Below are 23,347 nucleotides of genomic sequence, written 5' to 3' on the forward strand. Positions count from 1 at the left end.
AGAGCAGAGGTTGGGACATGATCTTAGCCTTAGTGGAGCTCTAAGCATGTGTGTATATATATATATATATATATATATATATAGAAAGAGAGAGACAGAGACAGAGAGACAGAGAGAGAGACAGACGGAGACAGACAGACAGACAGACAGACAGACAGAGACAGACAGAGACAGAAAGACAGAGAGGGAGAAGTGGTAGATTTGAAATTGTCTCGTGTAGAGTATCAAGGGTGTGGAGATATACATTAAATTAAATATAAATTAAAATGGTGGACAACAGAATCTGATGAACTTGCATGTTACTTAACCAAAATTCCATTTTTAAATTAGATTCCATAGTTTAAAATTCCATTGTTTAAATTAGAAGCTAATTTTAAAGACCCACAACTTTCCTGGGAATATCTCATTATTCTTCTCCATCCTGCCCACCTTCTCTTTTGTAATGCTGGCCCCAAGAGANTATATATATATATATATATTTTTTTTTTTTAAAGAAAGTCAAAAGATGGTCCCTGTTCTCAAGGAGCTCACTGTCTAATGGAGGAGATGTCAAGCAAATAACTTTGTTTGAATGCAATAAAGAAAAAAGAAATAGGAGAAAATCTCTGAAGGGAGGTATAGTGTTAATTAATTAAGGAAAAGCTTCTTTTTTTTAAACCAGTACTTTCCATCTTGGAATCAATACCGTGTATTGGTTCCAAGGCAGAATAGTGGTAAGAGCTAGGCAATGTGGGTTAAGTGACTTGCCCAGGGTCACACAACTGGGAAGTATCTGAGGCCAGATTTGAACCTAGGATCTCCTCTCTCTGAGCCATCCAGCTGCCCCCAGGAAAAGCTTCTTAAAGAAGGTAGGGCTTTAACTTCAACTTGCAGAATGCTAGAAAGCAGAAATGAGGAGGGTGAGAGTTTTAGACATGAGGGAAGAGTCAGGGAAAATGTCCAAAGCTAAGAGATTTAATGTCTTGTGTGAGGTAGAGCAAGGAAGCCTCTGTCATAGAATTGTAGGATACTTGGCAGAAAGTATAAAAAAGACTGAAAAGGTCATAGAATGCCTTTCTCAAAACCAAATCTTTTCTGAGCCTGTCTTTAGAGACATAATGCCTTCATGATCATTGAATGGGGAATTCTACCACGGACTCTACTAAGAAATCTTTGGAAAAGCTAGTTAACGTATTCCCTCTTATTTCTTTCTATGTGAACTCTAGCCTGCCTCTGTGACAGGCGTGGATTAAAGTTCATGGAAAGCTTTGAAGAAATGTCACAAGTGCTAAGCTGTACCATGACGATTATGTGGTTATAAAAGGGGGTGAGGGAAAGCCAAAATATTCCCTATCAAAACAAGGGCTCCAACTCAGCTATTATATCACTGCCATACTTTTTGATCTTAATGTGATTCCACATTAATCTGTTCAATTCTTCAAGAAACTCCCTTTTCTAAAATTAAATTCTTCCCTGGACATTTCTGAAACCCTTAGAAGTACAAAATAAGGGGGAAAATGCCCTAAAATCAGCTAAAATATCCTGAAGCTCAAAAAATACATACACGTGTACATGCACATGCGTGCATGCACAAAACAACAAAAACCATCTAATTTAGCAGGCGTCTCACATAAGGCTTGAGAAACTTCAAAGAAGCTTTTTGGCTTTCAGATATTTTTCTATGAAGTCCTCAATAGTTGACAATTTTAGTACTCTGATTATATTTTTCCCTTAGCAAAAGGAAAGCAGAGAGAAGGAAGATGTAAGGGAAACCACATCCCTCTTCCCCAAAAAATAACTACCCACAATAGGAAATTAACAATTTCAAGATTCATATAGAAATTTTCTTTCTTATTTCAAAAAACTCAGTTCTGTATGACTTTTGATCTGTAGGAACTGATTCAGAAAATCAAACAAGACCAAGAAAAGTAGGATCTATTAGTATATCTAATAAAATATTAATAATAATAACTAATATTTATGTTGCTTTTTAAAAAATTTAGAAATTACTTCATATTCAATGTTCACGATAGCCCTATAAGGAGGATGGTTTTTTTTGGCGGGGAGGAGTTATGGTGAGGATTGAAGGAGGAAGTAATGATAAAAATGAAGGAAAAAGTTAAAAGGAAACTTTAAAAAAGATATAAAGCAGTAGAGAAAAGCAAATATGGATATGAACAATGCCCTACTACTGAGTTAGATTCAACATATAGTTTTTTTTTTTAAACCAAGATCTACATAATAAACTTTTGCAATGGCATATATCTTTTTCTTTTCTTCTTTTGTATATATAAAATGTTCATTTTTGTTCATAATAATAGCTAGCATTTATAAAGTACTTTAAGGTTTGCAAAACTACAGATATAATCTCATTTGATTCTCATAACAAACTAGGTAGTTAAGTTTTTTGTAAACCCCTATATACAAAGAAGAAAACCAAGGCTGAGAGATTTGCACAGGGCTACATAGCCATTAAATGTCTGAGGCGAAATTTGAACTTGGGTCTTCTGGGCTCCAAGTCCAACCCACACATTATCCACTGAGATACTTAGCCACCTTTTTTGTTGTTGTTTGTCAAGTTAATAATAATTTAAAATATATACTTAAAAAAAAAAAAAGCCCTGTGAAGTAGGCACTACAGATACCATTAGCCTCATTTTACGGGTGAAGGAACTGAGATTAAGTGACTTGCCCATGGTCACACAGCTATCAAAGGCAATATTACAAACCAGGATTTTCCTGATTCAGGAAAGTGTTCTAGCCATAACAGTACACAAACTCTCCAACTCTGAGAAGCAGGCCTTACCTGTTCCTTGGCAAAGTCCGAAGTCTTTTGGTTACCCCTCCAATGCCTGCATACTTGTTCTGACCACCCTGAAAGCCATAGTTCTGGCTCTCCCCAACAAACAGAGATTCTGATACTTCCTGGCTGGAGCCTTCATCATTGGGGAAGCTTCCATCACTGTAAAATGAGAATAACTGTTAATCCCAATTTACCTAAAATTACCCAAACAGAAAGGCAAGCTACAATTTGTGTTGTAAAAGAAATTGTCAAATTTCTTTTAATGAAATTCAAATCTGGAATGTTCTTATCTTTAAAAAAAATCAGAACAAAACACCTTTAAGTTACAAAATAGTCACAATTTTTAAAAAAATTTATATATATATATATATATATATATATATATATATATATATACACACACACACAACTATACAACTAAAACTTTTGACAATAACCTGATAGTCTTAGGCCAAAATACATCACATTCAATAAAGGAAGAGAAGGGAAAATATTGACTTTCATTGAATGCAATTATTAAGTGAAGTCAATAAGCACTTATTAAAAGCCTACTATGTATCAAGCACCATGCTAAGAAATAAGGATCTAGTCTCCACCAAAAAAATTATTAATAGCTGGCATTTTTACTTTTTATTTCAAAAAGCTTTACAAATATTATGTCATTTTACTCCTACATCAACCCTGTGAGATAGGTGCTAGTATTATCCTCATGTTACAGATGAGAAAACTGAAGCAGAGAGAGGTTAAGTGATTTAACCAGAGTCACAAAGACTAAAAGTCTGAGGCAGGATTTGAGATCAGGTCCAAATTCAACTTTTAATCCCCTCTACGACTTAAGTTGCCTCTTGTTTATATAGTAAAAGTCAGTGCTAAAGGAAGACAGCTTCAAGAAAATAAAAGTATTAATCTTCTCCAAATTTCCATACCCTTCATTTTTAACTCTTAGATTATTCCTCACCTTTTGAATTTAGATTTTAAATCTTGAGAATTTTCTAAGTGAAAAATTAAGATACCTCTGTTTGCCTATAAAAGTCTAGTCAAATTAACACTTCTGTGGAAGTACAAACTCCTTAAATCAACCTAAATGTATTTTTGCCTTCTAATGGTATCAGGCCTAAAGAAATCTCTCTCCTTAAACCTTCATTAGACTCTGTACCTCTCTTAAGAACTAATAATTTTTGGCCTTTGTATTATATTTGTTCATAGACATATTATCTCCTACTTGACGATAAGACTATACGAGCTTCCTGCAGGGAGAGTGTCTTGTTCATCTTTGTACTCCCTAGTGACTATAACACAATACTTAATAAATACTGAGTTGTAGAAACACTATTTCCAGAAAGGATCTTCCCTAGCTTTACAGTATTGTTTGATATTTTTTTACAAAATCAAAATCAAGTGGAATCATAGTGCAAAGTTAAGTGCAGAAAGGTAGGACAGGGAAGCTGGAAAAGAAAAAATAAAACAATGAAAAATTGCCAACCTGGCAAAGGTTAATCCTATTCCATTATCTGCAAATCTGTAAAGAGAAATGAAATGATAGAAATTCAATAAATCATGTAAAAGAAAGTAATTCCTCAATTATTTGAATGCAAGGAAAACTCAATAGGACCAATAATTTTTATTCTCCCCAAAATATGAACAGAATTCAAAGAAACAAGATCAAATTATTTTACATTACTATCAACTTCTTCACACCAAAGCCCTTTCAACAATTTATCCTCAAATTATTGCTTTGATTAGTACATTCTCTTCTCACTCACCCATTTTCTTGAATGGCAAGGTCAGAAAGGAACACAAACTGCCAAAAACTACAGATGATCATAATGTAATGTCCATTAATGGAATTCTAGAATTCTTGAGCACTATTTCTATGCTCCAAATAAAGCACTTTTCTCCTCAAAATTATACACACAGTGGGAGTGGCAATATAAGATTATTGCCATAAGTCATGTCAAAAACATAAGTCAACAGAACTATTAATATAGTAGTGGATGAGTTTTGTTTTGAATGGCAATGAAATAGTTTAAGGGAGGAAAAAAGAAACCTTTGGCATTAGGGAAAAATCTGTTTTCCCTAATTTTTATTTGGTTTTACTACATTACCCTTCTATTTTACACAGAGTTAAATTCCTAGTTTGAATGTAACTCTAGAATTGTAATTCTACCAAGCTTATTTCTTTTCACGGAAAGAAGAAAGATGATAGAAAAAGGAAAAGAAACCATTTGAAGAAGACTAAACTAGTAAAAGACCCCAGTGGTGAGGGAATCATCACCACATGGGGCCAAGAAAGGGGGAAACCCCTGAAACAGCTGTGGGACATAAATTTTCCCCTGAGGACTTCTTAGCTGAATCACAGAAATGTTGGTCAAAGGCAAAATACTGCAAACAGCCAAAAGAAAATGAAAAAAGCTACAGTCAAGAATACCACAAAACTTGGCAGCTGCAATTATAAAAGAGAGGAGAGCTTGAAATAAAATATTCCAGTAGGAAAAAGATAAAGGCTAAAACCAAAAAAGAAGTAAAATGAGACAACTCCTATTTATTATATTTCTTGAGCCAACCCCTACATATTTCCTGTTGATTCATCCCTTATGTTAAGAGAAGCAAGATAATTGCAGGATACCATAAAATCTTCTCCCACATTTAACCTCATGAAGCCAAAAAAAAAAAAAAAGAAAATTTTTTTTTTTTGGTTTTGAACTATCAACTGATTAGGTCACATACGCTGAATTCTGAATGATAATATCTCCTCCTCGGACCCATGCTCCATGATCATTATTTTTAAAAGTGATGAGTCTGTCAATGAGTGCAGCAACACGGGGTTTTTCTGGGTCTGCATCTTGATGAGGTCGAAACCTTGAGATAAGGGGAGGAAAGTATAAATACTGTAAAATGAAAACATTATAGAAGTGGATTAGGTAGCATGCTTATTTTTACCAATATAATAAATGAGTTCAAAAAACCTCTTAATTTGACTTAAAAATAAATAATCTACTAATTTAAAATTTTACATTAACAGTATATTAATATTTTTACAATTTAAAGAAATACAAGATTCCTTTTTTCCAATGATATATGATTGTATCAGTGGGGGACCTTCCCTCCAACAATGATGTTCACAAACATCTACATTTTTTTCAGTCTGGGATTCCCACTTATGCCCTCCTAAAAATCCTCCACTTATCTAATCCTCTAAAAGCCTTCCTCTGGGATAGGAACCAGTATAATCCTCATTCTGGTAGTCTATCTGTTAACCCTCTTTCTTTCTACATGACTGTTCTTCCTTTTCTCATCATGTATGTAATAGATATTTTCTGTGCAGATCAACAAATCCAAACTCATACCTCAACTGGGCATATACTCTCAAGACAGTTAAGTTTTATTTTTGCATTCCCAAAACATTTTTTATCAGCTTTGTTTGCAGAGCCAGAGAAAACAATAGCTTATAGAGAGAGCTTTAAAGCTGGCAAAGAATATTACAAGCTTAGCCCAAATTTCTAATTTTTCACCAAACAACTAATCTTATGCCTATTTCTCCTCTCAAATTCTGGAGCTTGACATCTTGTAGGCAAAAATTCATCTGATTAACTGGTGAATGAATTTGTCTTTATGATGAAGGTCTAAAATATATCCAAAAGTCTTAAATAGTTTTTTAAGCTTTAGTACCCTATACATCTTATGGAAGTTGTCAACCTATTGTTTCATTCATGAATTGGCTAATTATTCATTTAGGTGACAATTTAATTATGGGTTCCTATATCTGAATTATCTGAATGCAGTGTGTACATCATGGACATTTGCTTGTATAAAATAAAATGCCTAAGACAGTTGTCCAAATGTGCTGTCTCTTTTCTTATACAGAATGGTAGTCTCAATAATTACTTCCAAATGGAACTCCCATTTCCTTTCCTATGGATTGTCAATATATGTATGTAGGTATGTACAAGGGCTGTGGGATCAAAGAGTCTCATGATTAGCCACAACATCACAAACTGACCTAAATTTAAAAAAAATTTTAACCAAAAAGAACTTCTTATTCTAGTGAATGCCAACAGTTTGGCTTATCAAGCCTTTTTTTGTGACTGACCTGTTGATTCTATGAATGGATTCCATGGTTTTTCAGTACCTTTGGCTACAACATATGACAAGTTCTTGTTAACAGCATATTCAGTATGTTCCTTAGCAATGTGGTGAGCACAATATCTATGATAAGTAATCATATTAATACAATAAAGATGCTATGTTCTCAAGATAGGTTTCTAAGCCTAGTCAGTTATCTTTCTCTCATTCCTGTTGGTCTCAGTTTCTTATTTGTTTCCTTTACTACTCTCAATTTTTCAAATTCTGTCTGAATATTACTTTAAAGCATTTCAGAATAGATTTGACCTTTATGGAATCTTGCTGACTAATTTTACCACCTCATATTTTCCACATTAAGCTTTCCCTTAATCTTATGCCTCACTAATAAACCTCACTTAACACTGAAGTCAGACTTTATGACTTACAGACCAGCCTTATATATTTGAAAGCCTCTCAACCTAACCTTTAATATCTCTCAACCTTGGCCATTAATCAAGTCATCTTAGTAATAATCGATGATGCATCAGACAAGAAATTAAATTAATCAAAACCCAGGATTTTTTACTGAAAATGAGATTGCCCTTTTACACAATTTCTGTGTTGATCCATCTTGCCCTTTGCTTTTCTGGCATTATTTTCAAATTTCTAATTTCCATTTCTGGAACTATATTTATCTTGGCTCAAATTATGTGCTTATGCTTGAAATGTTGCACCATATACTAACCACAATATATACATAGTGGCTTTCCACTTTGGCTGAAAAAGAAAACAATGTTGGTTCTGCCAGTGACTTGCAGTCAAGAAAGTTAAAGAGAAAACAGGAGCTCAGATGATCACCACAATGTGGAACTCATCACTTCACATTACCTCAGACAAAATATCCCACTAAACACACTGTAAGAAAATGCAATTATGCTAGAAAATGACAAGATCCATGACCTAAAGGAAAATGCCATTTAAGGACTATAACTTGACTTACATAAGAATGTGGAATAACATGACAGTGGATAAAGACTAGGATTTGGAATGAGGAAGACCTGGTTTCAAATATTGCCTCAAACACTTACTGGCTATTTGACTTGGAGAAAGCAATCTAATCTATCTAATCTATAAAATGGGGATAATATCTGTAGAATCTACTTCACAGGGTTGTTGTAAGGATAATAGAGATCATTTTTGTAAAGTATTTTAAAATATTAGAGCTGTTTAAACCTATGATCTATTTACAATGATCTCTTTGTCTCTCCATCTGTCTTTCTGTCTATCTCTCTCTCTTTCTCTCTAACTGCCTCCCCCTGCTCAAATTCCTATAAAATGGGAGTAACAAATAGCCATTAATATCAGCATTATAGTGAATTCTTATATTTGTTCACATTATAATTTCCATGATACATTCCTCCTGCATATGTAGATAGACTATATTACCAACATTCTGGAGAGCTTAAATCATAACTTTCCCCATTAAAGTTCTTTTCTCTGTATATAATGTGCAAATACCTAGTTGTTTCTCCATTAGAATATAATCTTTTTCAGGGCAGGGAGCATTTTTAGCTTGCTTTCCAAAACTTAAAACAGTGCTAAGCATGTAGAAAGCACTTAATAAATGCCTGCTGGCTTGATGACTTGACCAACCTTAGGCTCCTACCAGTCTCATTGGAAGAAGATAATTCTTCATTTAACTACCTAAAAATAAGTTGTAATTCTAGGCAAGAACACAATGCTTCAGATTGGCCAACATGGCAGCAAAGGAAAATGATAAATGTTGGAGGGGTTGTGGCAAAATTAGGACACTAATGCATTGCTGTTGGAGTTGTGAATTGATCCAACCATTTTAGAAGGCAATTTGGAACTATGCCCAAAGGGCTTTAAAAGACTGCCTGCCTTTTGAAGCAGCCATACCACTGCTGGGTTTGTACCCCCAAAGAGATAATAAGGGAAAAGACTTGTACAAAAATATTTATAGCCACGCTCTGTGTGGTGGCAAAAATTTGGAAAATGAAGGGGGTCCATCGATTGGGGAATGGCTGAACAAATTGTGGTATTTGATAGTGATGGAATACTGCTGTGCTGAAAGGAATGATGAACTGGAGGATTTCTATATGAACTGGAAGAACCTCCAGGAACTGATGCAGAGCAAAGAACCAGGAGAACATTATACATAGAAAGTGAAAAATTGTGGCACAATTAAATGTAACAGACTTTTCTACTAGTAGCAATATAATGAACCACAAAAATTCTGAGGGACTTTTGAGAAAGAACATTATCCACATGCAGAGAAAGAACTGTGGGAGTAAAAACACAAGGAAAAAATATGATTTATCACATGGTCTGATGGGGATACAATTGGAGTTTTGACTTTAAATGATCACTCTATTGCAAATATGATTAATACAGAAATAGGTTTGAACAATGATATGTGTATAACCCAGTGGAATTGCTTGTGAGCTTCAAGAGCAGGGAGGGAAAAAAACATGAATCATGTAGCCATGGAAAAACAGTCTAAATAAATAAATTACCTTAAAAAAATACACTGTTTCAGGGGCTGCTAGATGGTTCAGTGGATAGATCTAGATCTTGAGATGGGAGGTCCTGAGTTCAAATTTGACCTCAGACACCTCCTAGCTATGTGACCCTGGGTAAATCAAACCCCAACTGCCTAGCTCTTACCACTCTTCTGTCTCAGAACCATTACTTATTATCAATTTTAAGAAGGAAGGTAAGGGTTGTTGTTTTTTTAAATGCACTGCTTCACCTACTCAAAGTGGCTGAATTCAGGGGTAAGTCAGTGCTTTATGCAAGCTTCCTCTGGAAATACATTATTATGACACAGTACAATAGTCACTATTGCTTAACTATACTCTTCTGTCTTTAAAAAGTAGGAAGCAATGGCTTTCTGCTACAGTGCAGAAATCTCAAACTGCTGACAAAGAAAGTGAATCCATTCGAGAAACTTTTGTTATAAATCTAGGCTGTGCAAAGTACTATGCTAAGTTCTAGGAAGGGGGGTAAATAGCTAAGATACAGGATCTGTCCTCATGGAGCTTACAAGCTAGTAGAGAAATGACACGTATGACCAGATAATTATAATCATAAATACATCATAGAGGTGTAAACCAAAGTGGTGCAGGAGGCTCACGCAGAGAAATTACAAATGATGGGGAGGGTCAAGAAAGGCTTCCTATAAAATGTATCATTGCGACTGTGTTTTAAAGATTAGTTACGGAAGTAGAGGGTGTAAAATTAGAATGGAATTTCAAAATTCTATCTCCTGGAGGTGGTGAAATGGCAAGAATGTGGCAGTAGAGTGACAAAGGAAGTAACTGGATCTGGAGGAGCTGAGAAACTGTATATTCAGGTTAATAGTGAGCTCATTAACATACTGAGCACCAAAATCCTTAAGAATCATGGCATACCTGGGGGGGGGGGAAGGGAACAGAGAAGAAAATGAGCCAGCCACATACTAAATTCATTGGGAAATTAGAAAGAATAATCTGAATAAAAGAAGCTCCAGCTATTTTCTCTGGCTATCCTCCATGCCTGGAATGCTCTCTCTCCTTCACTCTTACTATTAGCCTCCCTGGTTACCTTTAAATCCCAGCTAAAATTCTATCATCTATAGGAAGCCCTCCTTGATCCCTATTAATCCTAGCACCATCTCTTTATTAATTATTTTCTATTTATTCTGTATAAAACTTGCTCTGTATGTATTTGTTTGTATGTTGTTTCCCCCATTAGTTTGTGAACTTCTTGAGGGCAGAGATTGTCTTTTGCTTTTTTTGTATCCCCAGTACTTAGCACAGTGACTAGCACATAGGAGGTGCTCAATAAATATTTACCGATTGATTGAAGATAGGGAGAAAGTGATAAACAGGAAAGGCATCAACCACTTTTTGTGGGGTTTGAGAATGAAGCTTATATTACTGCACAGATGCCAAAACAATACATTTTCTCAACATCCACAAAAAAAGACTTTTCCAGACTTTCTGAACACTTCGTTTTAACTTTTGTTTTTAGTGACAGTGTAGCACAGTGGAATCAAAAGAGACCAGAGTTGAAATCCAAGCTCCAACACTTACTTGTATAACCCTCAGCAAGTCAGTTACCTTTTATAAGACTCAGTTTCTTCCAAGAATAAATTGAGGATAACCCACCCAATAAAGATGGCCTCATTATTATTACTATCATCATCTCCTGAGACCCCCAGTATTAGTAGCCCCGCTCTAGAAATCATTGTGTAATTTTTATTTCTCTGTGCAAAGGATATCTCTCCTCACCACTCCCATCCCATCAGTAAAATATAAGCCTTTAGAAGGCAAGAATTGTTTTCAACTTTATCTACAATATCTGGCACACAAGAGGTACCTAACAAATGCCTGTTGAACTGAATTATTATTAATTATTTTATTTAGAAAGTTTCTGTTGGCTTAGTATACACTGAGTAGGATTTTAGGGGTTAAAATTTGGGGAAAACTTAGGTGGCTCAGTGTATAGAGAGGCAAACCTGGAGATAGGAGGTCCTGCGTTCAAATCTGATCTCAGACACTTCCTAGCTATGTGACCATGGGCAAGTCACTTAACCCCAAATGACCAGTCCTTACCTGTTTTCTGCCTTGTAATCAATACTTAATATTGATTCTAAGACAGAAGTTATGGGTTTAAAAAAAAAGTTAAAATGTGTACCTTGCGCTGTTATCCAAACAGAGATATTCTCTTGGATCGGAAGCACTAGCATTGGAAGTTTTTACTCCTTTGTCGATAAACAAGCCCGCCTGGAAAATATAATTAAGGAACATGTGCTTAAAACTGTGACCACGCGTAGATGAGTCAAGAAAACTCCCTTTAGCCAAGCTTCTTTACAAATAATCTTGATACTAAAAAGAAATCCTGGGCAGCTGGGTACCTCAGTGGATTGAGAGCCAAGCCTAGAGACGGGAGGTCCTGGGTTCAAATTTGACCTCAGACACTACCCAGCTGTGTGACCCTGAGCAAGTCACTTGACCCCCATTGCCTACCCTTACCATTCTTTTGCCTAGGAGCCAATACACAATTAACTCCAATACAGAAGGTAAGGGTTTAAAAAAATATGAATAAACAAACAAGGAAGCAAATATTAAAAAAAATACTAAATAGGCTGCAAAAGAAATTTGTTTCTTTTTTTAAACTATTTCAAAGGTCTCTCTTATTTCAGTATAAAACTTTCCCAGGGACATATAAAAGGTTTTGTTGTCCAGTCATTTCTATCATGTCCAAATCTTTGTTATTCAATTTTTTTTAGATTTTCTTGGTGAAGATACCAGAGAAGTTTCCCATTTCTTTTTTTTTTTTAATTTCATTTTACCAATGAGAGAAGAACTGAAACAAACATGGTTAAGTGACTTACTCAATGTCACAAAGCTAGTGTCTGAGGCTGGATTTGAAGTCATAAAGATAAGTTTTCCTGATACCAAACCCAGTACTCAATCTACTGTGCCACCTAAATGCTCCTGTAAAAAACCAAAACCTGGAAAAATCTCTAAGATAGCTGACAGCTGACAAACATGAACACTGAATGAAACATTTTTTCTCATTGAGAAAAAATGGGTCAGTTCTGTCTCTGTGGTACTTGACTGACAAGATGGCTATTGCTCACCATTCAGATGTGGAAGGGAAATTTTATAACTAATGACTAAAAATTTTATATATATACGCATACACACACATATATAGCTTTAATACTGATGTTTATATAAATGTAATGATTGCAGATTTTGCACAAAAAAAATATCCATCGTAGATAGTCTGTTATTTGCATTACTTCATGCACTCAATTTTTATTGTAAAATTGTATTTGAAGATGGTCATTATATAGATTTCTTAGAATAAATTGAAATTAATCACACATTTTCACTTAAAAAGTGTAGTCCCTGTGACAAATATGCAAATATTTGCATGACAACATATAATTTATATCAAATTGTTTACCATTTAGAAAGAAGAGAAGGGAAAGGAGGAATGGAGAGAATTTAGAACTGAAACTGTAATAAAATGAATGTACTGAAATGAAAATGAATGTTTCTACATGTAAGTAGGGGAAAAAATACAGAATTAAAAAATAAGTAAATAAAAATTGTCATCCAAAATTGAAAAATAAATATCTCTATTTATGCATTTGGACTACTAAAAATAAAAATAAGCACTTTAAAGTTTTCATCTCCCCTTTCAGGTAAGGGTCATACTTATACCACGTAGGTGTAACTTATTAGCTCATTTAAGGCTCAAAGGAGTCCTAAATAACAACCCCACCAACAAGCCAATCATAGAGCCAGTAACCATCAGAGAAATAAACTCAAATTCCAATATTCTGACTCATGATTATAGGACTTAAAGCCTAAAAGAAACTCAGAACCCATCTAATCTAATCCCTCATTGTTGAAAAGAGGGAATTGAAGCTCACTCAGTCCCCTAAAACATGCTATTTCTCAGGAAGCAAAAATAAAAAATTATATTAAGAATACTTCTCTTGCCAAGTATCCATTTACTTAATGTATTAAACATTTGTGGGACTTTTCGCTTCAAAAAATGCTTTCAAATATTATTACTTTGAAATGTCTCCTCACTCCACAAATACCTGGCTGTTCCTGGTGTGAAGATAATTTGCTCTCCAACATGGTAGAGTAGAAAATCCCATGTTTGCAGGTATAAGTTAGGGCAACATCTCAGAGATTTCCTAGCTTTGTGATCTTGGGCAAGTCTCCAAATCCCCTCTGAGCACTGATTTCTTCATTCATACAATAAGGTTAATAATACATATATTTCTTCTAGGGATTGTTGAAAGGAAAATGTTACATAAATCCCAAGTATTGGTTGTCAACAAGAATTATAATTACTTTTTGGAGGCAGCTAGGTGGCATAGTAGAGAATATATACTGGGCCTAGAAACTTGAAGATTTGAATTCAAATTCCACCTCAAATATTTACTAGTTCTATGACCATGGAAAGTCACTTAACCTCTGTTTCAGTTTCCTCAACTATAAAATGAGAATAACAATATCTTCCTCCCAGGATTATTGTATTGAATGATGTTTATTGATGTGAATTGAATGAATAATGTTCATTAAGTTCTTAATTTTTTTAATCTTGTTTCCTTTCTTTTTTCAATAAATTACTACTTAAATAAATAAAAAATGAAATATTATTACTTTTTAAGCTTTTCAAAGCATAATACAATAGAGTTTTTAGTGGAACATCTGAATACCATCAAATTCATTTAAAACTTACATGGAACATTTTTGGACTTCATGTCCACGTACACTCAAAAGAAAAGTATTACTGAAAAGCAAATAAATTACTATTTAGATCAGATTTATATTATGAGGATATCATTTGTCCACTTTTCCCCACCAACAGCCTAAGATTTCAGTGTCATAAAAAGGTTCTTTTGACCTTTTTTTCTTAATTAAGTCAGTTCAAATCCACTTCAGGAAGGAACATTTCACTCATTTATCTTATAAATCAGTCAAATGTTATTAAGCATTATCATGACATAGTACTAGTCACTGTGAAATCACTGATGAGAGAAAAAGATTCCTTCCCCCCTGAAATGTATGTCTAATTTGAACAGGATTAGAAACACATTTGGGGGGGCAGCTAGGTGGCTCAGTGATTGAGACTAGGCCTAGAGATGGAAGGTCCTGGGTTCAAATCTGGTCTCAGATACTTCCTAGTTGTATGATCCTGGGCAAGTCACTTAACCCCCATTGCCTAGTCCTTATTGCTCTTCTACCTTAGAACCAATACAGGTACTAAGACAGAAGGTAAGAGTTAAAAAAAAATAGAAAGAAAGAAAACAGAAATACATCTGAAGGGGAAAGCTAGTTGGTTCAGTGGGTACAGAATCAGGCATGGATACATGAGGTCCTGGGTTCAAATATGACTTCGGGCATTTCCTGGCTATGTGACTCTGAATAAGTCACTTAAGCCCAGTTGTCTAGCTCTTACCACTCTTCTGCCTTGGAATTGGTACTCGGTATCAATTCTAAGATAGAAGGAAAGGGTTTAAAAAAAAAAAGAAATACATGTAAAGATTTTAAGTACAGTTAAATATAAGCCAAATAAATATGTATATATGTCCTAAGGGGTAAAGATATGTAGTGTGGTTAAATATGTCTCACTAAATATGGGTAAAGTCCATATGTGGGGCCAGCCACACGTGAAATACGTTTCTAAAAAAATTACTCAGTTCAGATTCTCCTGCTGCCAACTGGGATAAAGAAATGATATCATTTTGGGGTTACTGCATTGAGAAACCCTACAGTATCTCAGAATTTCTAAAGTGTGAAAATTCAAAAACTATTTAAACAGTGAGTTTCTTTCCCCAAAGAAAACATATACAACATTAAAATAAAACTCTTTTCATGTGCTTATTAATTATTTCAAAAACAAAATTAATTTCCATTATAATTATTTTAGACTTTAATTCTGTGATTGTGCTCATCTATTTTCTTTCAGAAAAAAAAATTTACCTGTTGGTACAAGAAACAGTAGGAACTGACCTTAAAATTTGAATGAACCCTGTTGTTATAAAAAATGCCCAGTGGTGTAAGTTCTGCTTTGGTCAATCCATGTGATTCACTAGATTCTCCAGTGGCTTCCTTGTGGAAAAGATACCATATTCCAGCATCCTAAATTAAAACAAAGATCATCAGTGAGAACATTTTTTTATTAAATTTCTTTTACCAATTACCTGTAATAACAAATTTCCACAGGAGTTTTCTGAAGTTATATGATCCAAATTGCCTCTTTCCTTTCCTCCCCCTTCCCAAAGCTGGCAAGCAATTCAATCTGGGTTACACATATATTATCACACAATTTCTCCATATTGTTCATTTCTGTGACTAATCTTATAAAACCAAACCCCCAAAACATAAACTCAAATAAACAAGTGAAAAATCATATGCTTTCATCTGCATTCTGACTCTAATGGTTCTTTCATTGAAGATGGATAGCATTCTTTGTCCTAAGTCCCTCAGCACTGTCCTAAATTGCTGACAGTGGCTAAGTATCACATTTGATCATTCCACTATATTGCCGTTACTATACAATGTTTTCCTGAGAACCTGATTTTAAAAAAAAATGTATTAATTGCAGGATGGTTTCAGAAAAACTTAGGAAGACTTTTATGAACTCATGCAAAGTGAAGTGAGCAGAACCTGGAGAACATTGTACACAGTAACATCAATATTGTAAAGACGATTCATTCTGACAGTGATTAGTAGTCAAGGCAATGATTCAAGACAATTCATGATGAAAAATGCTATATACCTCCAGGGAGAGGGAACTGAAGAATTCTGAATGCAGATTGAAGGCATATTTTTTCATTTCTTTATTTTCCCCCCTTTTTTGGAAAATTTCTTTTTTAAAACCTCTTGCAACATGATTTCACATATATAACCAGTATTACATTGCTTGCCTTTTCAAGGAGAGAATGGCAGGAAGGAGGAAGGAAGGGAATTTGGAACTCAAAAAATTTTTTAATAAAATGTTAAATTTGCATGTAATTGGGAAATGCTTCACAAAATAAATATATATATTGAACAAAGGACATTTTCATCCAATCTTTTTCTATAACAATCTGTTCATTCCATTTCCTTGAACAGTAATATTAATATTTCAGGTTAAGGACAGATTACAGAGAGTCAGGTCTACAAATAGTACACTTGCATCCATAGGACAGACTTAAAACCAATTTCATCTTGGTTTTTAGACTGGACAAGGGACAGAGATGCTGAAATACTAAGCTTCTATTACAATTTGCCTTAAAAGCCTTTGGTTATTAAAATATTAAACCATCAAAATCATTCCCAGACATGTTTAAAAGAGGGCCAAGTCAACAAACTCACCACAAAGACAACACACTGAGTCTAAGCAATAAGGTTTTTTGTTCAGTTCCAAAATGATCAATAGATGAGTCATGCCCATTAGATAACTATTCAGCCAACATACAGATCTTATTGACTTCTTACAAATAGCTCTAATGCCCTTCCTGTTCTGAAACAATTTTTTTTTTCAGAGGAAAAACATCACACAAATGAATCAGCATCCTGTTTGGCTTTGGAAATGTTGTCAGTTTGACTACCATGTTACTGCCCTTAACAGGAACAGAGGAAAAGATTTAGGAATTTTCTGCACTCAAGATATAAAAGTAGAAATAATTTAGTCTATCTTAGTCTACTAACCTTTAGCATGCAATATAAACAAAGGCTCACTATGCAAAGAATAAAATAGTCTTCTCTCTTACTTTGATGGGACAGACAGATGAAATCTAAGAATACTGAACAGGAAAATGTCATATGAAATAAGAACATAAGAGAATAACATATAAAAATTTTTTTCTTAAGAAAATGCTATAATTGTACCTTTTACTAATGACCAAGTGTGGAAAATATATAAATTTGCTGCTAAATGTATAAAATTGGCATCATGCCCAAAGGTGATGAATGAAAGAACATTCGGAGGGCAGGGAGAAAACCATGATGCAGATACTACCCAAACTTGCAAGTTGAAAGCAATGAGAGGGGGCAGCTAGGTAGCACAGTCTATAGAGCAACAGGCCTATAACAGAGAGGACCTGGGTTTAAATCTGGCCTCATATACTTGCTAGCTATGGACCCTGGCCAAGTCACTTAACCCCAAGGTGCCTAGCCCTTATTGTTCTTCTGCCAATACTCAGTATTGATTCTAAGACAGAAGATAAGGGTTTAAAAAAAAAAAAAACCTAGATCATTGTAAAGTACAATTCAAAGAAGGATTGTCTATGGGCTATCAAACAGAAAGCCTCTACGGGGCTGTCAAGATGGAATTAAACTACCTATATGACCTTTGGGAAGTCAGAACCTCTCTGGGTCTCATTTCCCACATTTGTAAAATGAGAGAGTTAGACAAGGTGGCCCCTGAAGTCACTTTAAGTTCTAGATCTAGGGTTCCTCTGAGCTATGAAATTTGTATTCATGAATAAATTGTCTAAATAGGAGCAAATCAATCAGCATTTATTAAATTCTTACTATGGGCTAGCCACTTCTAATACCAGTTTTCCCAAATAAGAATGCTTTTCAATTAGTCTTTTTTTTTTTAATCCTTACCTTCCATCTTGGAATTAATACTGACTCTTGCTTCCAAGGCAGAAGAATGGTAATGGCAAGACAATGGGAGTTAAGTGACCTGCCAAAGTCACATAGCTAAGAAGTGTCCAAAGTCAACTTTGAACCCAGGACCTATCTATCCCCTGAGCCACCCAGCTGCCCCTCATCTAGTCTTGATTCAAGTCAGAATCATATAGACTATGTCCTCAAGTCCTAGAAAGCACCATCAGTGTTTCTTTCCATTCAAAGCTATTCTCTTTTACTAGCAGAGATATCCAAAATATAAACCCATAATTATATTAAGGTAGGAAGGCAAAATTTATAACTTTTCATCTGTATTTGGACAACACTGATACTACTTTAGGGAGATAGCAACTTAAAGTATTGGTTGTTTGTTTTTTTAAACACCCCCCATTAAACCCTGAGTGTGGGCTTTTACAAGCTCAGCATGAAACTCCATCAGTCTTCCCTCCTGATTCCCAAAATTTGTCCCAGCCATCCAACAACACTCTAGTGCCTGGCAGATCATGACTGCTACTGCCTAAACAAAGGAGAGGAAATCCAGTCAATAGGGCCACTTTCTACCTAGGCTCATAAAGGCTCAATACTTGTTTTTGCAGCCTACAAAACAATCCATTCCCAGAAATAAAAATTGAGACAATCAGCTTATCATCCCTAATAACTATGACTCAAATAATCAACCACTCAATCCCATGTGACTTAAACAACAGAAGTCAAAAGAGACTGAAGACAATGGCTATACAGTATACTAATAATACATATCGGAGACAACAATACTGCTCTTGAGGACAGCATCTGTCTTAGTCCATAGACTGAAATAATGGAGGTACTAGAGACCCAGAACAGAGGAAGAATTCTCTTCTGTCTTTGTGTCAGTAGGTCAGGTCAATACCCTGGAAAAGAACTGAGTATTTATAGCACCAAAAATAGAACTTATGTCATATGCACAAACTCTTAAGTGAATTTATAAGAATAATTCAATAATAGGATGGGAGGTCCATGTGCCTTACCTGTGAGCCAGCAGCTGCATTACTTATCAGATGATTATTGGGATGAGCAATCCAGAAAGTTGAAACAGCCCTGCAATGTATTTTTTTAAAGGATTAAAATCTCTTTGTGAAGAATCTTGCTCATTGCTAAACTTTCACGATTTAGTCAAGTCATAACACCAATATAAACAAAGGAGCTGTTTTGCCTTTTTTTTTTTTTAATTTCTCTGTCTGCCAAATACTCACATGCAATCTGTAGCAGGCACAGGAACGTAATTTCCAAACACATTCTCTCTAATGGCTATGCACATGGTGTTATTCCTGTCAGTGGGAAGAAGAGTGCCTGGTTTGGTGACAAGCCCAAGGTTGTGGAACAAAATATTCCTTTGCTCAATGCCATCTTCCAAGAAGAAACAATGACCTAGTGTGTCAAAGCCAATAGTGTCTCTTATCTGCAGAAATACAAGTCCGTTATGTCATTAGTAACAAGATTTATTGTGAATTAAGTGCAAGTGATACTCAGTTTAACATTCTCAGTACAATTGGAAAAGGAAGTTTCCGTATCAGCAGCAGCAGTGAAAAAGTCAAATGTCAAGTTTTATTTATTCCCCTGGTATTATAACTGCTTTGGCTAGAAAAGTTGACTTACTAGAAGAAGATAAATATCTAAAAACACGTAGAAACAAGCTAGATTAAAAAAAAGAAAGGAAGAAAGGAAGAAAGGAAGAAAGGAAGGAAGGAAGGAAGGAAGGAAGGAAGGAAGGAAGGAAGGAAGGAGCAATTAGAACCCAAGCATGGAGTAAAAGAAATGATTTAGATATTGAAGGCCATGGAAATTTGGCACAACTGAGATGATTTTGCAATAAACTCTGCTTTATTTTCAAACAATAACAAGTTTAGTCTTAAAAGGCTACCTACCAGGAGACCATCTGTTCCATGAATAGTAACACATCTAGAGAAGCAATGATGAATAGACACACCATCCAAGTAAGTCTGAGGTCTGTAACCTCCTTTATCATCCACACTGCCACATCGGTGAAAATGCACCGGGTATTTCCCCAGGTGCTGCTGCCCCATGTGTTTCAGTTCCACGTAGGAAAAATGGACCGAGGTGAAATTTTTCAAAATCTACAACACAAAAAATTGGAGTCCACAAATCTCATCCTTGCAGAAACTTAAAAAGAGTTGGCAAAAAATACATTTTAAAGAAAATCTCACAGGAGGGGCAGTTAAGAGGCTCAATGGATAGAGAACCAGGCCTAGAAACAGGAAATACTGGGTTCAGATTAGGCCTCAGATACTTCCTAGCTGTGTGACCCTAAGCAAGTCATCTAACCCCAGTTGCCTATCCCTTAGAACTCTCCTGCCTTGGAAACTTGGACCCAATACGTAGTATAAATTCTAAGACAGAAAGTAAAGGTTTAAGAAAAAGAAAAGAAGACCCTTCAGTTAAAGAGATGAATAAGATAAAGGGAAACATGTGAAATGTCCTAATCAATTAAATATAAGTAATGAAGGAAGAGGAAGGAGGGAGGGATGGATGGATGAAGGCAAGGCAGAAGGAAGGAAGGAAAAAAGGAAAAAAGAAAGGAAGGAAGGAAAGAAGGAACTAAGACCCTGAAAAAAACTATGTAGATTTACTTGTTCCGTATGTTTGTTTCTCTAGACCTGGCCTATTCACTAGGTTATTAAAAGAGTACTTCTTCCTTGAATCTATGAAATTTTTTAAATAAACAAAAACCCAGAGAATCTCAGCCAATTTCAAAAGTAAAAAAATGAATGTTATTTGGATAGCTTCAAGAACTAGATCCATCAGTAAATTCTGATGTCAATTTGTCTTTTCTTTCCATTCCTGTACTTAAAAACCTACCATGAAAGTGGTAAACAGGATTTTACATTATTGGTATATTTGTAACCAATCAAGAAAATCCTTTTTTTTTTAAGTTTCTATATAACCTCAAGTTCAAATACTATTAACAACCATTTTTGTTCCTGAAGCATTCTATTATATCTCTGCAAAAGGGCAGTTTTGACCAAATTTTCAGAACTTAGTACAATAGAAAAGTTTATAAACTATAAATTTTTCAACTGTCTTTCTAAAATGTCATTAAAAACAGACACAGGATACCATTTATCCAGCAAATTGTTGTATTAAAAATACAATCATGTGACACAAATAAAAGTAATACTGAGAGGAAACTGGTTCTCAAACTTCATGGTTTCAGGATCCTTTTATATTCTTAAAATTATCCAGGACCTCCCTCAAAGGATTTTGTTTATTTAAATCATATCTATCAATATTTTGTTGTTATTGAATTATATTTCAGCCATATCCAACTCTTTATGACCCTACTAGGGTTTTTTTTGGGCAAAGATACTGAAGAAGTTTGCCATTTCCTTCTCCAGCTCATTTTATGAGGCAAAGTTAATGACGTGCCTACAGTCACACAGCTAAGAAGTGTCTGCGGCCAGATTTGAGAATTCTAGAAGATAAGTCTTCCAGACTCCAAGTCCAGAATGGTATACACTATGTCTCTTAGCTGCCTTATACCAATATTTACTATCTCCACATTATTAAGAAAATAATTTTGACCACACAGACCCCCTGACAAGATTTCAGGAATATCTTGGGTTTCCCCAAACCACACCTTGAGAACCAGTGGAGTACATAGAAAATAGAGAAGCGACTTTGAAATCAGGAAGACCTAAGTGTCCCTGATATGCATGGACAGTGTGACCATGGTCAAGTCTCTTAACCATCAGTGCCCAAAAAACTCTCCAAGATTGTAAGTTATGGAACAAGTGCCAATTCACATTGGCAGAGAGTTTCCTCACTAGGAGTTCCATATACAAATGAAATCATAGGACCAATCCCACCCTCACCTCATACCTCCCCAAAAAGGATTTCTATCAGGGATTTTTTTTCTGTGCAAAACTTGTGTATACATTCATTTGTAACCTTATAAGATAAATAAAACTGAATCTTATAGAAAGAACAAACACAGACATCCAAATCAGAAATAATCATTTCCTCGTATAAACCACTTCTTCCTAAATAACACCTTGGGTTAATTCTTTATGGCATAAATCTTTTTAAAGTTTGACTCCAAGGGTAGATCAGCTAAAAAACCAAAAACTATCTCTCTTTTTGCTGCCTAAATGTTATATTAGGGCAAAAAAATATTAAAGCAAGGTATTTTCTGCTACCAATTTAAATCTTCACTTTGGAAACTGTTAGCAAAATGTCTTAAGCTCCCCAGTATTTGCTCATTATCATTAAAGCATATTATCAGAGCATACCTGGACATGTCCCCCAAAGGTATCATAGCTGAAGAATTGACATTTGTTGTCAGCATAGCAGGAGGCTTCCATCTCTCCTCTGATCACCACGTTTCTGCTGAGAACTCCAACCTCAGCCCGCATGTCTACGCCATCAACCATCTCTCCCATGTGCAGAAACTGAGGAGTTTCTATTTGGTGGATGAATGTATAAATGAATGAATAAAAGAATGATAATTTATTAAGCATACAATATGTGCCAAGCACTGTTCTAGTTGCTGGCAATATAACAAAAAATGCAAGACGGTCCCTGTTCTCAAGGAACTCATGCTCTAGCTAATTGAGAGAGACAACATAAAAAAAAAGAAAAATCAGCTGTAGCACAGATGGAAAAGCCTAAAATTCCTATGAGGACAATGGTAGAAAAGCTGGCAAGACCCACAAAAATAGGTCAGATATAAGTGGGGAAAGGGAAAGGGAACAAGCATTTATTAAGTACTTGGCTATGTGCCAGGCACTGTACTAAGTTCTTTATAAATATCTCACTCAATCCTCACCCAGCCACTCTTAAGTAAGCGCTATTTTGATAGCCATTTTACAGATGAGGAAACTGAGGCATGTGGTGGTTAAATGACTTTCCCAGGGTGATAGAGCTACTTGGTGTCCAAGGGTGAAGTTGAACGCAGATATTCCTGAATTTAGGTCCAGTGTTCTATCCGCTGTACCACCTGAGTGTCCCTACGGAGGTAGAAGCAGGGGGGCAATAAAGCCTCAGGGTCCTCTATCTCACTAGAAGGGACTGAGTTGTCTCCCATCTCACCCAAGCCCTGTGGGCAGTCAAGCATCTTGGGCAAGGGGAGAAGGCAAAAAAGAGTAGGAGTCCCCAGTGGGGATAGATCTGTCCACCAAGCTGCCCTGGATCAATAGACTACTCCTATATGAGTAGTCTAAATACTTACTGAATTCTCACCTCCAGAACCCAAACAGTTAACGCTGCCTGCATTCTTTACTCCTTTCCTGTAGTGTGACACTGGCTATGCTGTACTGCATGAAACCCAAAACATGCACAGCAGGTC

The 23,347-nt window shown here is 35.4% G+C and overlaps 1 protein-coding gene across 1 annotated transcript in view; it reads right to left on the reverse strand.

Moving 5' to 3' along the window:
- The window catches only part of CEMIP2 (cell migration inducing hyaluronidase 2), a 79,265-nt gene that overhangs the window by 25,119 nt on the left and 30,799 nt on the right, over positions 1-23,347 (reverse strand). Inside the window, exons 7-16 of the mRNA XM_044678487.1 lie at positions 22,293-22,462; positions 19,911-20,120; positions 19,239-19,444; positions 19,014-19,083; positions 15,397-15,525; positions 11,546-11,634; positions 5,510-5,641; positions 4,266-4,301; positions 2,786-2,941; positions 1,990-2,014 (exon numbers count right to left, since the gene is read on the reverse strand). Of these exons, the coding sequence (XP_044534422.1) occupies positions 1,990-2,014; positions 2,786-2,941; positions 4,266-4,301; positions 5,510-5,641; positions 11,546-11,634; positions 15,397-15,525; positions 19,014-19,083; positions 19,239-19,444; positions 19,911-20,120; positions 22,293-22,462 (1,223 nt within the window). The remainder of the gene's footprint in view (positions 1-1,989; positions 2,015-2,785; positions 2,942-4,265; positions 4,302-5,509; positions 5,642-11,545; positions 11,635-15,396; positions 15,526-19,013; positions 19,084-19,238; positions 19,445-19,910; positions 20,121-22,292; positions 22,463-23,347) is intronic.

This window comes from Gracilinanus agilis, chromosome 1, assembly GCF_016433145.1.
Source record: "Gracilinanus agilis isolate LMUSP501 chromosome 1, AgileGrace, whole genome shotgun sequence".
Lineage (NCBI taxonomy): Eukaryota > Metazoa > Chordata > Mammalia > Didelphimorphia > Didelphidae > Gracilinanus > Gracilinanus agilis.